This window comes from Hydra viridissima, unplaced genomic scaffold (genome assembly GCF_058129835.1).
Source record: "Hydra viridissima isolate aposymbiotic clone 2 unplaced genomic scaffold, HvirCarnegie_v1 scaffold_3, whole genome shotgun sequence".
Taxonomy (NCBI): Eukaryota; Metazoa; Cnidaria; class Hydrozoa; order Anthoathecata; family Hydridae; genus Hydra; species Hydra viridissima.
In genome coordinates this window covers 12,636,780-12,655,327 of record NW_028324302.1, presented here as the reverse complement: position 1 = coordinate 12,655,327, position 18,548 = coordinate 12,636,780, and the positions used below count along the sequence as shown (strand labels likewise).

The 18,548-nt window shown below is 26.8% G+C and overlaps 1 protein-coding gene and 1 long non-coding RNA gene across 4 annotated transcripts; one reads left to right on the top strand and one right to left on the bottom strand.

Moving 5' to 3' along the window:
• The first annotated feature begins 1,225 nt into the window (after positions 1 to 1,225).
• Positions 1,226 to 4,607, top strand: LOC149891072 (uncharacterized). 2 transcript variants are annotated; one of them, XR_016450550.1, is made up of 2 exons: positions 1,226 to 1,319; positions 2,443 to 4,607. It is a non-coding gene; the product is annotated as an uncharacterized LOC149891072 (long non-coding RNA). The 2 variants fall into 2 exon arrangements; XR_016450551.1 differs by lacking the exon at positions 1,226 to 1,319 and adding an exon at positions 2,173 to 2,351.
• LOC145180485 (NADPH oxidase 4-like) lies at positions 4,154 to 16,809 on the bottom strand. Of its 2 annotated transcripts, none has more exons than XR_016450549.1 (16): positions 16,613 to 16,809; positions 16,381 to 16,476; positions 16,108 to 16,221; positions 10,918 to 11,002; positions 10,220 to 10,345; positions 9,122 to 9,168; positions 8,846 to 8,952; positions 8,270 to 8,399; positions 7,987 to 8,079; positions 6,887 to 6,958; positions 6,517 to 6,579; positions 5,980 to 6,232; positions 5,590 to 5,672; positions 5,038 to 5,161; positions 4,685 to 4,866; positions 4,154 to 4,588 (listed from the first exon to the last, which is right to left on the bottom strand). XR_016450549.1 is itself a non-coding variant. In XM_090081188.1 (16 exons), exons 1-16 carry the CDS (start codon positions 16,667 to 16,669, stop codon positions 4,468 to 4,470), a joined length of 1,743 nt encoding a protein of 580 aa, XP_089937314.1. In that variant the 5' UTR covers positions 16,670 to 16,803; the 3' UTR covers positions 4,154 to 4,467. The 2 variants fall into 2 exon arrangements, 1 of the variants encoding a protein (XP_089937314.1); XM_090081188.1 differs by having other exon boundaries at positions 5,980 to 6,222; positions 16,613 to 16,803.
• Between the last annotated feature and the right edge of the window lie 1,739 nt (positions 16,810 to 18,548).

The following is an 18,548-nucleotide window of genomic DNA, read 5'->3' as shown; positions in this document are numbered from 1 at the left end:
AGGAAACCTTTCTAAGCTCGGGTAACCTACACTCTGCATGTAGCATATAGTCCTACAGGAAATGTTTCATCATCAATGCAAAAATCATCTTTGATATATTTCTTTATGTGTACATACATACATACAAAAATCATCTTTGATATATTTCTTTATGAGATTTCAGCGGAAGTTTTGGTATCATTGTTCTTTTTATTTTTTTCCCTGAGGGGGACACATAACTTAAACATCTTCATAACTTGCCTTCTTTGGTTCTGCAGGTAACTTATTCGTAGTGTTAGAAAAATTGAAACATTTTTATAATTTATGTAATAAAGTAACAGTAACTAAAAAAGCATATAAAAAAGTTTTGGAATGAAAATACCTGCGCACAACACAGAATAATTTATTTTCTCAGTAAAATAACCAATTCAGATCTTAATAATTGCAAATTGATTTCTTATCTTTATTTTTCAGATTTTTTTCTCAAATGGTTTACTCTTTCAACAGTCAAAATTTTTATTGTTTCTCTCTGGAAAAAATTCACTATTCACAAAGTCTTCTGTGTGTACACCATCATTTAGCATACATAGAAAATTCGGAGTACACTTTATGTACACACAATCACATGAAAATATAAATTATTCAAATTATAAATTATATAAATTATTTGTACGTTTACAATATAATGCTTGTTTTAAAGTAAAATGAACATTTTTACATTAATCACATAAATAAACGAACAATGCAATACAATGTAGGTTGGTACTATAAATACAACGTAGGTTGGTACTATAAACACAACGTAGGTAGGTACTATAAACTTATAATAGGAAGTACTATAAACTGAACTACTTTGTGCCACATAATAAAAAAACAAAAACAAAAAACCCTTGTTTAACCCCGTTTTGGAAATTTAAACGTCTTTAAAGATATATTTAATTATAAGCCAATGCAAGTCATTTTCATGATGATCGGAACTATAGAAAAAAATTTATTACTGACCACATCAGCAAAATCATAGAGAAATATTTTTAAAAGTAAATTGAAATACTTTTAATGTGAAATTATCCTTATCCTACATACATTGTAGATTAATGGTATGTTCTCCATTTTATTGTCCTCTTTGGAAACTTTTTTAAGATCTAAGAATGTGTTGAGATCACACTTTTGTGGCTGTGAGTCATTTTTATGATTTCTTTGAATCATGAAAATGATTCAAAGAAATTTCCGAACTTATGTAAAAGTATTTTTTGTTCAATGTATTCCACAATGGCGTCAAAAACATGTGTCAGTATTTTTTTGTTCAATGTATTCCAGAATTCCATAATAGCGTCAAATATGTAAGTTGCCACGCTCTTTTTTTCATTTTCCGCATTTAAAATGACTAACTGATGCATGGAGTTGTCATTGAATTATTTTATAAGTGTTTGTAACTGTATTTTAGGGAAATCTCGATCACTTTTGTGGCATTTTATCCATATTTCAAATCTGATGATGATATGTAATAAATCAGTTTGAGAGAACTATTTTTAATGTCAATTTTTATTCGATTTGAAGCTCAAAGCCATCGAGTACAAGTAGAATTGTACTAATTTTCAAAACTTTTTAAGGAAACTTTCATCTTAAAGTTTCAAATAGCCGATTTAATGGCCCTTAGGATATTTGCTATATTTTTTATAGCAAATATTCTGGGAGCTTATAAATCGTACTAATTCTAACGGTATATTTACAACAACGATTTCTTAAAACTATGAAGAGATGTGAACGAAAAAGCTAATCACCGACAAGTTACAAACATCTCTACATTTTTTGAACAAAAGTAAATTTTTTACCAGAAATATATTATCTGAATTTTGATTACGCGACATTTAACAAGGCAAGTAATTGTTTATACTTTTAAAGAATTTTTTAGGTTCTTCTTATAAGTTTTAGAATTGTAGTTGCATAATTTTAAAATGTTTTTAATGAATGTTGCATGGCGTTATACCCTTGATGTGTTGCATCCTTCAATCAAAGGTGCCTTACATTTGTAATTATGAGTATGCATCGAGTAATCGTACATTTGTAACCATGAGTGTTGATATCTTTTATGATAGTTCAATTTAAAAAGTTATTACGTCTACTAGTATCTGCTATTTACTTGATAACTAAAAAATTTTCAAAGATTAATCGAATTATTTATTTAATGTAAAGACGTGTTTTGAAAATTGTACAAAAAAAAATGTAAAGTTTATGCCTGAAATGGTGAGATGTTAGAAGCTTACACACACTGGTTACTGCTTGTTGTACCCGTGATATTAAAAACTAAAGGGTTGCCAACGGTCCATCTGGATAGATACCACATTTTTTGAGGAACAATTGAGCCTCTTAAAGTTTGTGATCAAATGTTTTTTACTTTGATTTTGCTTTTGATGATTCGATTCGCATGTTTTATTTACGGAATTTCTTTTTTTTTTTTTTCAGTGTTCACAATACTCTTCCTTTCAACGTTAAATATTTTCAGCCGCAGTTAAATGATGATCACAAATAAAATGTTGGCAGTTGCATTTTTGAAATGTTTAAGTTAAGTCCTCTCCCAGTGGATGCAATAAAAGTTTATTCTTGGTAAATTTTTAAGAAGAAAAAAGTCGATAAAAAACTTTGGAAACTTTTGCTAAAAGTCGATAAAAAACTTTGGAAGAAATAAATAGAAATATTGGAGAAACAATGGTAGTCCAAATTTAAAAATTGATTATTTTGAAGCCACAAAAAAAGCGACACGTTTAATACCCTCTAATCCATAAATGTTAGGAGAAAATATTTGCAAGCTTTATACATTTAGAATATGAGTTTTGTTGAGTTTATTGTGAGAAGGCAGAACGAAAGAAAATATAAACATAAGTTTTAAATTTTATTCGACTGAAACATTACTTATTCGAGCGAAGAAAAGTGCGAGACAGCCGAAACACCCGGTGGACACATGCCCGATTGGATCAAAAATAAAACATTCACACAATTAAAATTTAAAACTGTTTTCGTAATAACGACCAGAAATTCAATTGAATCTACATCGATAAAATGATAATAGTTCAATTAGTAAGGTTCGCGACAATTGTAACTATTTATGATTTTACTAATAAGTCGAGACCAGAGACACACTAATCAAAAGAAAACTGGTAAAACCTTTTTTAGAGAACCATGAGTCAGAATTCGAAAATAAAAACACTAAACGAACTTAAAGACAGAACTTATAGTCTGTGCTAGAACAAGACCAAACTTATGAAACATCTGCAAACACAGAAAAAGAAGAGTTGAGAAAATCTAATGGGTCGGAGATTTGAAATTTTTAAAGAAGTTCTTGACATTTTTTGAAGGAGAGGCATTTGGAGATTTTCTTGAGATTTTTAAGGGTTTTTTTTGAAAAGAGGAAAAAGTAAAGAAAAAACTAAACGGATATTTCAAACGAATATTTTTAAAGAAAAAGAGAAAGTTTGTAAATAGAGAATAGTTCTAATAAAAGTAAACACTTTGAGTTCGAAAATTGGTAAAGAGAAAATTTTTCTGAATAACATGTTTTCATATTACTATTGGTAAAATATAGATATGTAAGTTTTTAAAAGAGTATTTATAAGTTTATATTTACAATTTATTATAAAAGACAATTTATTATAAAAGACAATTTATTTACAAAGTAATATAAAAGACGACAAAGATCTGTTGTAAGCATTACTATTTTACACATTCCAATTTAGGTTTTAGTTTATCATTTGCATTAAAATTTTGTTATTAAAACTTTGTGTAGATCTAAAATATTAGAAATTAGCGAGTCTACCATTCACGAACCCTTAGACGAGACACACACCCTCAAACACACACTCACCTTGAGGGCAACCCAACAGTCCAATCATAAACACAAACTCTTAACTTAACCGAACAAAACAAACACAATTCACCATCATAGAAACGCTGTCCTCACAAGATATAAAAATATCGAAAACATTCCTCTTAAAACATTTACAAACTCAGATTCGTGAAAGAAAGAAATAATGGTTTACTACATACTCATTCCTTTTTTTTCTCTTCTGAATCGGAACTTTGATACCGATTATCTTATTGGCATTTTTTGACATGTCATAGTCTAAAACTAGGAGTGCGATATAGGTGTACCAATTGCAAACAATGATATATTTCAAAATTTTGTATACCAATTTTTGCATCATGTATGATTTACTTCTTTTGCGTTTAAAATTCAAAAAAAAATCATTACAAAAATAAAAATAACCAGTAATAAAAAAATAGCAAGAAAGGTGACCAATCAAAAATTAGTAAAATAACAAGAAAGGTGACCAATCAAAAATTAATTAAATTTGTTGCTTTACGATCTAAAAATCTTATGACTCAAATAAATGCAAAAAGGAAACCACTTTTTACACCTGTGTTTGCTCCCGACCATGAGGAATATCAATCTTGATGTCAATAGTCCGAGGTAAACATTCTTAATTTCAATGTTCAAGCGAAACTTTCTTTGTGAAAGATAAAAGAATTGCCTCGATAATTTACACTTTTACAGGCACTATAAAGAACTTTACCCAAGGGTCCTGGACCACAAAAAAATACACCAACTCTTGTTCTAAACCCAAACATAAAAAGAGAAATTAAAACACAGTCAGCTTATTTTAATATGCCTAAAATAGCATGTAAACCAACATACAAAAAACACACTTACTTATGATGATTCAACGAAATCTTTTTCAAAATTTCTTCAAAATCCGGTCTGCCATACCTCAATCGCTTCTGCAGCCATTGTATTTTATAGTCATCCATTGAAGGATCTTCAGTAGTTAAATTGGCACCACGGGTGACATAAAGGTGGCATACCAGCAAATCCCCCATATCAATTGAATTTAACTAACAATTATTAGATAATTATCTATTTGAGAACCATTATAAATAATAGCTTTCAAATAAATTTTTTCTTGACATTTGCAATTCATGTATGTAAAACAGCCTAAAAATATACACAACATTTTTTCTTTCTCATATAAAAAAACTTTGGTAAAATTTCTATTGATGGCTTACATGTTTTACAGTGTCAAACATGAGCTGCAAAAACCAAGTAAATTCTTGAATATCACGACATGCCCAAACCAAATGTATGCGCTTCATTTTAAAACTTTTATCAGTCACCTTTGGATCTAAATACCTAATAAAGATAATTGTTCATTTTAGAAAAATAGTGTGCAACTTTGTTAAGTTGCAGATGTTTTATTTCCATCAACATTTTCAAATTGTCGTTAATAATTTTTTTCCAGTTACAAATAAATTTTATCCTTGTTAAATCAGTTTAAAAAAAAACATTTAAATCAAACTAAGTGAGTTATTGAATATAAATTTGAAAAGTTTTAAATTATATAGACAATATTTCTCAAAATAATGACTATTTAAAAAAACGATAGCATTTTGAAAATATTGCTTCGATTAACTTAAATAACATAACAGTAATATCCATTTGCATGACATTGCTCCCATTCAAAGAATAGTCTTTGCATTTACGTAATCTATTTACTTTTTCTCAAAACATACCAATGATTTATTTTACACAAGTTTTTAGAATTTACTTTACACAAATACCTGAGCTTGTTCAATACGGCAGCAAATGGAGTGATTCCGATTCCAGCAGCTACACTAACATTTACTGGATATCTGAAGCAATCCTAAATGATCTTATCCCATTAAATAAACTTTACATAAAAATACTTAATACCTTTTTTGTAGAGTAACAAAAAACTTTCAAACAAAATCTTTAAGATAAAAGATGTAAACAAATTTTCTAAAATATTTAGAAATATTTAAAAGTGATACTTTTTAAAAAATGAATATTTAGGTGATAAACTTTTGCAATCAAATATTTATTTTAAAAAATAATTATTTGATTGCAAAAGATGAGTAGTTTTTATTTTCATTCAAGTAAAAAAACAAAAATAAAACAGAGAATTTAGAAAAATTATGAACATCTAAAACCTCATTTGGACTTCCATAAGGTCCATCGACACGTATTAATGGTAAAACATTTTCATCATTCTCTTCATTTTTATATGCTATGTTTTCATCTATATTTATAATACAATTGTCACCAACGCGTTGCATACATACACCTTTTGTATTAACACATTTAAAAAATTTGGTCTTCAATTTTTTAGTCCAATCTCCTGCCACTTTCATATTTACTGCAAACGTTTCATCCCCACCATCATTAGTTGGACACTAAAAGAGGCTTAAAGACCAACAATAAGCAAAATAAACTAAATAAAAAAAACTAAATAAAAATAAACTAAATAATAATCTAGGCATAGACTTCATTACGCTAGAATATAATCATTGAAAAAAAAACCCATTTTTTAAAGACTTCTCAAAAAGTACTTAAAGAAACCTTTTATAGGAAATTAAATAGTTTGATTGATTTTAAAAAAATCAGAAAGAACTTTAAAAGCATAGGAAGAAATGAAAGAAATTTACGATAATTTATAAAAGAGGAGTATCATTTATAAACAAAGTTACCTTTGTTAATGTAAAAGCATGCCACTCCAAATCGGAAATATCAGGGCATTGTAATAATATATACTAAAAAAAAAAACATTTAATATGATATGTATATTAAAGAAATTTTTAGAGTAAAACAAAAAAAGGTTATTATCTAAATTTAGAAATAGCAAGAAAATTTAAAGTATTTATCATTCTGAGCTCATTTATCATTATTTATCAGTATCATTTGAATGCTTTTAAAATTGAATTACAGAATTGCAACAATCCTAAATATTTTCTTACAAATATTTATGCACTTTAACCATAAATTGAATAGAAGAAAAGATTTAAAAAGGGAAAACTAATTCAGTAGCTTTAAATCATTTCTTAAGATTGAGATTCTTACTTGACCGGGCTTTGACTTAAAGCCTTTCTTAAGCATGTGTAGTTCAATCATTTTGTCTTCATGAAGCACAACCTCAAATGAATTTAACAATATTAGTTACCATTTTAATTTCAAATGTAAAATAATTAAATAACAATAAGTTTTATATCACAAAACCTAAAAACCATAATTAAATAATAATTAAATTCTAACAATAAAAATCAATAATTAAAAAAGACCATAAAAAGTACAATTTCATCTATATTATCTATTTTTATAAAAAACCTATGAAATTAATAGTTTAAAAAACATTTTTTAAAGTGCTAAGTGATAGTGTAAGTATAAGTGTTAAAGCATCTTAAAGACATTCAAAATATCATAAGGAACTTTCCAGTTACATTTAAAAGAGGAGGCCCAGTTCAATTGTTGCCAGAAGCTACACCTGATTTCACTTAACAGGAACAGGAAGTTGTATGTCAAAAATTTTTAAATCATCAGTGGATAGATAAAAAACCTGAGATTTATATATGGTATATACAATTGCAGTTGTTAAACTGATCTGAAGTTGATCTTCAGCCAACATTTAGAACCAAATATACTTTGTTTTACTTATACTTATTCCTTTTGCATACCTTTATTGTATATCTTTAGTATATTGCTATGTTTGAAGTTTTTTGTTTTTCTTTTATATTTAAGAAATATTTTTGTATATTAAAAGAACTGCTTTGTTTCATTTGAGTAATAATACACCAGCACTTAACTATGAGACATTTTGTATATTTAGTTACATTATAAAGTAATTTAAAAAATTTTTCAATCAACTAAAAACATTAAAACTGGAGAAAATGGCTGCCCAACTATAATTACTTATGAAATGGCCTTTTTTAAACTTGCCCAAAAAACTCTTCAAATGAAGTAACTATTCAGCTATATTTCTAACAAGGCCTTTTTTTATTCCATTTTAAAAGAATATAAATATTAGTGTATGATCCATGACATAAAGCTGGAGAATATTGTAGATAATCTGTGGTTTACACCCCCAACAGTTTAATTCAGTTTCATATCACAAAAAGTTTCACTCAGTGTTAATTCATAAACATAAACTAAAAAAGGTAACATACATTTGCTATTTTGCAATCTTTTACTGCACGAAAGAAACGAATAATTCGATCAATTAAATACAAACATAATGGACCAATAATCCACTTCCAAGTCTAAAAGACAGCAAAATTCAAAAAAAAAGTGAAAACTCTTTGAGATCTTTTTGAAAGAAAAATTTGAAAAATCTTTGAGAAAAAATTTCAACTCTTTTTTTTCGAGAGAAAAAACAAACAAAAAAAGCATGAAAAAAAGCATGAAAAACTCATTAAAATGAAAAGGGTTATTAACTTTGCAACAACCTACCTGCGGTTCGTTGGATTGAAATATTGGGGGTTCTAAACAAGCTGTATTATTTTCCAGCCACATTTTTTTTACCAAACTGTGGCATTCTCTTGGGTTTTTGTCCAAATTTGTCTGGAATTTGGTTATGTGTCTGTGAGAAAAAAAAAAATTAAAAAAAAAAAAAAACCTACTCTGTAAGTTGTTGATGTCCCTAATTAATCATTAACTTATCATACTTTTTTTTCTATTTTAATAAAAATTTGCTGTTTTGCTGAAAGCAGTTTTTATTTATCAAGATGTAGCAGTGTTTCTTAGTCAGAGCATATACTTCCATAAGTACCACCAAAAGTAAACTTTTGAATTATAAAATGGTTAAAAATTAAGATTGTTACCAAATAAAGAATCTTTCAGTAAGCAAAGCTATCAAAAACTCACTCATCAACTCTTAGGAGCTTCTAACATTTTTTGAACACATTAAAAAAGGGAAGTTTATAAAATATAAAATCGCAAATATTATATGAATCCCTAATTTAATTCCTAAAAAAGATATATATGGAACCATAAAACTATTTGTATCAAAAATTATACCCAACATACCCAAATCCATGAAAACAGGCCAGTATTAAAAAAATGATTGACAAATGATGTGTATACCAAAAAACTTCATAGCTTTTCCTTCTGACAGCTTGAAAAGAAGACAAAACCTATTTAAAAAAAGAATTTAAATTGTAGAATTTAAGACAATATAACTTTGATTGTACAACTTTGAAAGTTCAGTTATATTGAAAACCATCTCTTTTTTCAACCTGATTTAAAGTATAAAAACAAAAAATAAAACAAAAATTAAAGAAAAACTGCTGTGAAAAAACTTACTATAATTGCTAGAAGAACAAGCATCACAACTCCTGTCCATCCAGGTACTAAATTAAATGTATAAATTTTAAACTGTTTCCTTTTTTCTTTTCCTTTTTTTTTTTTCATTATTTTTTAGTTATGCACAAAGAATAATGCACAAAAAGAAATCTTTATTTTATTTAATTTTAACTTAGTTCTTGGTTTGTAAGAAATAATTAGACAAAGCAACAGTATATTAAAAAAATATTTTATTTGTTAATTATAATCTGATTTCTTAAGAATAATAGTAAATTTTTTGATGATCTAAAATAAATTAGTAGAGTAAATTTGTTTAACTTAGATATATGAATCATCAACATTATTTTGTTTTGAAAAAAATGATAAAATGTAGATTTTATGTTAACCTTTAATCCTTACTTATTGAAGACAAATAAACATTTTTTTTTTATGAATAAGAAACTTTCAATTAAGTTTTTTTTAATATAACAGAAAAAAAGAATCTTTCAAGGAGTCACATTCTAGCTTGCTGAAATACAATTAAAATATGGAAAAGTTTATTGTAGGTGAAACCAACAACTTTGTTAAAACTATGCTGCTCAATAAATAAAGAAAAGCTTTCCTAATTGCCCCTCAAAATTAAAAAATAAGTTTAAATGGTTTTGATTTTTGTTACGGACACTATAGACACTTGCTCTTTCTTTTCCTAATTTTTGTCAAGGATTAAAGGTTTCCTGAAAGTGCTCAATGATATAGCAGTTTGAACATATCAACTTTTATTTACAAGCTAATACTATTTTTAAAGCACAAAATTGTGTAATAACACTGTAAGTTCATTTTGGTATTAAGATAATAAGGAACTTTATCAAGAAAGCACAAAGAAAATGAAAGTAAAAAGATAACAAAAAGACAAAAATCTCAAGATGGCTGTCAAAAATATAATTCAGTCTAACAATCCTCAAATTCAGGCAGACATTGATAAATGACAAAAGCTTATTTCCATCCTCAACTTCATTTAATTCTTGTGATGTTAAACTTTTTTAAAAAATTTCTTCTACTAAAATGTTAACATAATTCATCTATTCAATAATTTTGGTGTAATACCAGTAGGATACAAACCTGTTGATAAGATAAACCAAAGTGTTGTTCCTTTCTTTGATTTGCCAACATTAATCGCTTCTATAGCTTCTGCAAAGTTCAAATGAAATCGTAAACTGTTCACCAGGTGTGAAAGGGTGTGAATAACTAAAAAAAAATTTAGAAAACTGTTTAAACATATATTGATATAAAACTATTTTAAAATATACAGTTTTTATTTTACTACTGTCTATTTAAAAGGGGTAAAAGTGATATAAAAGACTCATTGCCTATGCTTGAAAACACTCACAAATTTATTGATCTACTTAAATTGTAAAACATTAATCTGATAATTTTTACATGCAGCATAACTTTGGCAAGTTTTTACAATAAAACAAAATTAATTTAGTAAAAATGCTTAAATGAGTTTTTTTAAATCAAATATTAAGATTTTCATATAGATCTCAATTTAACATATAGTGTAAAATGAGAGCTTTCTATTTAAGACACTCAGCATTTCTTTGCTTTTAGAGTTTTATTGCAAACAATAAATAACTTACTTATTATTTAGTAGTAACATTTTTTAAAATAAAAACTGAAAAACTGAATAACTTTTAACTAAAATTTCTTCTTTTTCTGTACCAAGTTGTGCAGAAAAAAAAAGTGTAAACCAGATAATGTTAAGTTTTATCTCTTTCTGTACAACAGTTTAGTATTACAGATCGAAACATAAAACTAACCTGCCAAAATACTCATTGTAAATGCACACATAATATGAAGTCCTTTTAAGTGGTTTACTAACCGTCGAGGATTGCTATGCAAGTACTAAAATTGTATTATGAAGATTTAAATACAGTCTTATTACATAATTGTAAACACAAAAAAATGTCTTTTTTTTTATTATATGCTAAAATAAAAAGATTTTTAAAAATAATTCGAAGAGAGGAACAATTGTTTCAGGTAAATGTAAGTCAAACTCATACTGTTGAGACTAACAACAGTGAAAAGATGAAATCTCTATCTCATCTCAATTATTCCACAGGATTTTTTAGTAAGTAATAAAGACTTTTAAAAGTTTTTTGGAAAATAATTTAAATAAAGTAAAAGAAGTTAAATAAGAAACATAAGAAAATAGATAAACATAAGGCAATAGATAACATGAGGTAAAAGATACTAAGAAAAAAGAGCAATTAAATGAAATTTTTAAAAAAAGATTAAAATTCATAAAATGCAAAAAAACTTCTTACAAATTAAAATGATTTTAAATTCGTTAGAAACCTTTTTGCAATTTACAAATACAAAAATAAAATGAAATCAAATTTAAACTAAAAAAATAATAATAATCAACTCATACACAAGAAACTTCACCTAATATTGTGCAATATATATTTATGCATTATTGGTACACATTTGAACCACATCTTATTTAATTCTTTACCTAAAATATGTCTATTTTTTCTACTTCAGAACTTATATTTTGTGATTATCTTCTGAATAAAACATCCTGTCTCCCTTGGCATCTTTTCTCCCCTTGTACCCTGGTGAAATCTCTCTCCCTGGTTACTATTAAACTGAGAAAGATTTTCTGAAAACCTTTTTTAGAATACTGGAGAAACCTGAGGGATTGGAATTTTTTAAACACATTATTAACAACCAGTTTGCAACTATTAATTCTGTTTTTTCCAAGAACATTTTTAAGCAACTTCAACTGCAGATCATGTAACCAATTTAATGCAGATCATGTAACTAATTTACTGTTTTTAATGAAATTTGAAAAAATGATTTTGAAGTTTTATTTAAATTACAGGAATAGTAAATTTCTTTCCTGGTACCAAGATGGTACATATTAGCAATATGGTAATTTATTGCATATTTTTCTACTTTCAACTTCAGATTAGAGCACTTTAATTTGATTTTGAGATTAACATTTTTATACAATTCTTAATCAGCATGAAATTCTTAAAAATAGTTAGTCCTAAAAATTGGGGTAGGGTGGGAGTGGGGTGGGGTGGGGGTGACGTGGAGAAAGAAAGTTGAGTAGTGCCAGCAGTTCTAACATTCACTGCACCAAAATGTCTGCCTGTTAATTAAATGTAAGGAAAAGTTGAAAATTCTGATCTTGATTTTTAAATAACATAATTTATTGGATAAATAGGGAAATGCGAGTTTGAGTTTGAAATTTGATAAATGTTGGGACAGTAACTGTAATTGTCAACAATTAGTATTTTTTAAATGAACAAAGCATTTGTTTTTGAACAAAGTCGATTTGTATTTTTAGTTTAACATTACACAATAAATTTTTTGAATCGTCGTATTATTAAAAAGATGTTGACAAATTGTTAACACCATATCAATAACATGACGATTCAATAATGGATTGGTTTTTACAATCTTAATTAATTATTTGTGTTTGATAAACTTGTGAAACTTGATAAATTTGTGGCAATCGATCGGAATATTTGAATGAAAATGAACTATTTGACAAATTGTGTGTAAAAAAAACTCGAACAACATGCTAACAGTCGAAAACACCTTGTTTTTATTTAAAGATTGGTAAAAATTGCTCAATAACATAAACAATTTATTTTGAAATTCAGAGAATTTTTGAAATTCAGTGAAAAATCATTTACATAATTATCCACTTATAATTTGTTTAAAGCAGTTTTTAATTAGCGTTTAAAGCAGCTTTTAAGTATCTTAGAACGGTAAACAAAATTGCACACGATTCATTTCTAATTTTATATCTTTTGCTTAAGTAGCATTCTTTGCTTAAGTAGCATTTTTTGCTTAAGTAGCATTCTTTGCTTAATTAGCATTCTTTGCTTAAGTAGCATTCTTTGCTTAAGTAGCATTCTTTGCTTAAGTAGCATTCTTCCATCAAGGTTTACTTGAAACTATTAAAAAATTGACTTAGTCACCGAAGAAAATGATTTTTAAGAATTAGAACTAAATTGATTTCTTTTTAGCAGAAAATTAGACACTGGTTGGAGCTTAAAGCAAAACCAAGCTTTATAAATCATGTCTTTTGCCATTCACATTTTAAAAATCATGCTGGTTTCTTGCCACTCAAACTTTAAAAATGTAGTCATAGAAGAACCAGATCAGTTAAATAAAAAAAAATCTCTGTATTTGTTATAAAAGTCCTTTGAACTCATACTTAATAAAATTAAATAGCTTTAAATAGAATTTATCTGTGCAACGTATGATGATTGATACTGAAGTAAAATCGGTTGTGCAAGGTTTTTCTACAAAAACGGGACATCTAAATTTCCTTAAATGGGACAATGTCTCATCTTAAAATAAATTATATAATGTAAGCAAATTATTTCTTTAAATTCCAATTCATCCAAGAGAGTGCCTTATTCCTTGTCAATTCCAAACAAATGATTGTATTCTTCTTTAACGTTTTCAGTTTTTGATATATGCTTCCTATCGCTGAGCCTCGAAATAGTCAGGTCGTGCACAAAACACCGCACTTTTAATTGGAACAAAGAAACTTCGATAAAAAAAAACTGAAGCTGACAATAAAAAGTAAAAGCAGCAAACAAAACTTCGAAAGTTTGACTTTGAAAGTGAGTTAAATGAAAAAACAAGTTGTAAGTTTAGGGAAAATATTACACAAAATAAAAAGTGCTTCAACTGAAACGAATCAGCTGAAAACAAATTCAAAGAAAATTTAAATGTTAAAACAAAACACTTATGAACTTAGGAATGTTAGAAAATCGAATTTTAATGTAAAAAAAAATTTAAATTTACACCGTTTTGAAGAGAACTTCATCAAAAAATTTTTTTTCAAATTATTTACAAAGCGGTGTCTGTCTATCACAGTGAAATAGATAGAGGGAGTTGTTGTTATTCATTCAATTCGATTTATTGAAATTTTGAATGAAAAGTTTAAAATTTTACTTTCAATCTGTGTAAGACAACATAGTGGATTTATCTCATATTAGGGGTATGTCTTTTGAGATGGGACAAATTTAAAGGGTAAGAAAAATGTGTCGTTTTTTTTTTTACACTTATTGTTAGCCAAATCATGTTTATAAGAATTTCTAGTGATGCCTGTTGTACTCGTACTGTTAGAAAAAAAAAAATACTTTGAAAAAGAATCGATATCAAAAAATCTAGTATTTAGGAACAATAATAAAATCTCTTGAAAACTTTTTTCATTCTGAAATTTTGTTTTGTAAGTGTATATAATGTTCTTAAGCCTTTTAAGACCTTTGTTAAGACCTTTGTTAAGACCTTTGTTAAGACCTTTGTTAAGACCTTTGTTAAGAACTTTGTTAAGACCTTTGTTAAGACCTTTGTTAAGACCTTTGTTAAGACCTTTATTAAGACCTTTGTTAAGAACTTTGAGTTTGAAAAATTTGAACGTTAATAACGTTCTCTTGATTATTTGCCTTAAAAAAATCTAATTTATCAAACATTAGTTTGGCTTGAAAATAGTCCCAAAAGGTGATTCATTAATTTCTTAATTGATATTTAAAATAAATAAAAATTCTTGTTTTCAGTGGATATGTACATATTAAAGGTTCTTGCCGACGCTTAGTATTTTAAACTATCATTTAAATGTGATCTGGTTCTTATCTAAAATTTGTTTTGGTTATTGCTTACTTTTTTTTACTTTACAATGAACTTCAATTTTTCGTTGTAATTTATTAAAACGCATGCCAAGCATTTTTATTTTGTTAAGACTTAACTATCTGCGCATGCGTCCTTTTTCAAAATCACACAGTATGCTGACTGTTTTTAGATTAACAAATATGGTAGATTTTCATTTCACGCGTCGAAGTGGCTAAAAAAAGGGTGAACTCAATTTCAGAGTCAATCCATCGATACACCGAACGAGCTAGCTAACCCAATAAACGAATTCTAAAATCTTCTGAATTTATACGTAAGAAACTACGAGAATTTTTTCACTAAGAAACTGCGAAAATTTAAAATTATTAGATTAATGCTAAGTTTAATAAATAACATTAATTCCACAATTGAAGCTATTGACAGTTTTTGAAAAAAAAAAACAAGAGCATTTTCTATAAGATTTAAAATTTCTACTTGATACTTTTTCATACTAACAAGCGGAACACTTTTTGCATAATAAACACTCCGGAAAATGTCATGATTATAAAAATTTAGCTAAAATTTTAAATGCAATATCTGAAATGCAATATTTTAGACTACAACGTTCAATAATGTAATTCACTTAGCAGAATTTATGATGCGCGGAATGTTCATTCTCGTAAAACTTCCATAAACAAATTTTTTTTTTTTTTTTTTTTTTTTTTTTTAGATGTTGATCATTTACTATACAACTTTATTACATTATTCATTTTCGTTTAATTTAAACTCAAATGTAAATGGAAAAAATCTAATCCGTTACAAAAATCGAAACAATTCTTAAAGAGCATTTCATAAAAGAATCGCGGCTCGTTTTTGTCTTCGCTCATTCAAAAATGTTAAAATTTCATTATCATATGTAAAAAAAAAAAAGATTATAAGATATTTTTTCGAGTACCTTTACGATGTTGGGGTTTTATTGTAAAGGTACTTGAAAGAAACACAATAGATCGTTTTGTGAATACTGTAAGCCAATATATTGTTTATGATTTAACTATATATAAATTTAATCCATTAGCCAGTATGTCATGACATATTGGCTAATAGATTATCATATTTTTCTCACTTTTTACTGTTATAGTAGATAAAAGTGAACAATTTTTCTATTTTTATCAAACTACTCCGCTCTCCTCCCTCCTTCCCCCACCCACTCTCTCTCTCTTCCTTTACTACTCGCTCTCCTCCTTCACCCATCTCCCTCCTCTTTTTTCTTCTTTCTCCTTAACTAAAACTCTAAAGTTTATCAAGCGAGGGCCAAGATGTATTAATTGCAATTTAAAATTTGTTAATAACAATTATTTAAGTTCCTTTACCTTTAACAGCTTTGTTCGAATCCATGAATGTATCGTCTTGCACATTGGAATAAGTATAAGTGCTAAATTGAAATTAATAGCCATTGCGCATGCTCGAGAAACACAAATCGATTCCTATAAACACATCGAGAAAAAAAACGAAGTAAATAGTGATAAAGTGATTAGCTTAACATATTCATAAACTCACAAAAGTATTTTCATTTATTTAAATTAAAAAAGATCATTAATTTGTTAAAAAAGGTCCAAATGCACTATTAATCGTCTCAAAAATACCTTCAAAACCATATATAAATAGTGGTACTTGTCAGATCTACGATAGAGTAAATATGTTGATGTGAATAAATAGATATTTATGGTTAGCCATCCAGCCTATATCATATAAAAAAACGAAACTGTATGTGCGATGACATTTTAGCAATATAAAGAAGAAGGATTGGTATGTGCGATTACATTTTTGATAATACAATCCCAAACTTTGTTTATATAAACGATATCTTGAACATACCCAAACTACTGTCTTCAAGAAGTTGTTTTGTACCAAAGAACGAATATTTACTCCCATATTTAATTTTTGTATATAAATAACGAATCCTGTGTTAATAAAACTATTTTCAAAAAATTATCTTTTCAAAACGTTTACGGACGTACTGATCGTAAAACAACCTCAAATAAGTTGAGGTCATTAATGACGCTGACGTGTTCAAATCTTTAAATTTGAATAAAATAGATAATCCTCAGACTAGATTGTCTATTTTTAAATGCAATGAATAAACATTAACTACAATTTTTTAAATACAAAAGGTGATACCAAGTGATTGAGTTTTTGAAACAAACTATTTTTATATTAAGTTTACTGAGGTGACAATGGCTTAACACTTATTTTAGCAGGAAACCTTTTAAAAATTTTTTTTGTTTTTATTTTAATGGCCGTGCTTTTAATTATGCAATATGCAGTATGCATTATGCACTTTAACATGCAACCCGCGAAAAGGTTTTTTTTTTATTTTAACTTAATATATTGAGTATGATTATTAAAAATCCCAATTTGGTGATACATTTCAAATACATTTCGGATGGATCATTTTTAACTTTAATTTATATTTCACGAACAACAGTTTGTGTTTTTGAAATTGAGTACTTTAAAACTTCATTCGTTTCGAAAAAGCGTGGTGTTTTTTATTGTCGTGACGCAAGATTAACAATGTATCTTTTGTAACATTAGCTGATCAATTATAAAAGCATTTTTACGTATACCTATTTAATACCTGAACTTTTTTTCTCCAAACTGTCGCTTGTTAAATACACCTTATTTTCGTTCTACTTTTGTTTATCCTTTCTTTGCATTGATACACAAAGAATCAAAATAATTGGTAAACATTTTAACAACTGAAAATTTAAATACTAAATCAATCTAAAGGCTATAAAACATCTTACACCGAACAAATCTATAAACATCTTACACCGGACAAAAAAACTTAAAACGCCAACATATTTTCATAAAAACGTTTTCCAAATTAATTTTCCAAATAAAAATGAATCCCGTATACATATTTTGAAACTTTGTATTTAACAAAAATTCTGTTGGTAGAAACGTTATTATTTCAAATTATATTTAGAAAGAGAGTTAAATTTACAAAAACCTTTAATAAAAAAATAATAAATAGAAATAATAAAAATAATAAAAAGAGAAACTTAATTTATTTTCTTATTTGAATATTTTATAATTCATTTTAAAATATATTATTTTAAACGGAATACTTTTAACACCTATTTTTTTAATTTTTTAAAAAAAAAATTTTTTTTTTAATTTTCTTAAGTAAAAGTTAATTGAAATATTTAACTACAAATGTTGAAGTTAAAAATGAAAATAAATTATTTAATTACAAATATTATAGTTAAAAACTAAAATGAAATATATAATTAAAAACAGCATGTTAAAAGTTAAAAAAAGTATCATTTAGTTTATAAATATAACCTTAGTACTTATTTAATGAATTTAAAAAGTAAAGTGTAGATAATAATTTATCCCGCTAACTGAGACAACATGCACCAGGGGTAAAATTTCAAGTAATTTTTTTTTATTAAAATGTTTTCCTAATAATTTTGTTTGACATTTTAGCTTTAAGTTATGAATAAAAACAAATAATTATTTGGATATTGCACATTTACTCTAATTAGTTTCGGTCTCCCCTACACTCAACATCGACTATGCAGCGAAGAAACTTTTGCTTTATCAAACAAATATCCAATCCCTTAAATATTCCTTTGTTGTGCTGCCGTTTTCGGAATTACCTAGTAACGTAACTCGTATCAAATAATGTTCATTCATTAAAAAAACGAGCCATGGAAAAGACGAAGATTATATTTTGTGATTAAGAGTAACTTAAAAATAATTGAAAAGATGATGATGTTATATTATTTAATGAACCATTACAAAATTT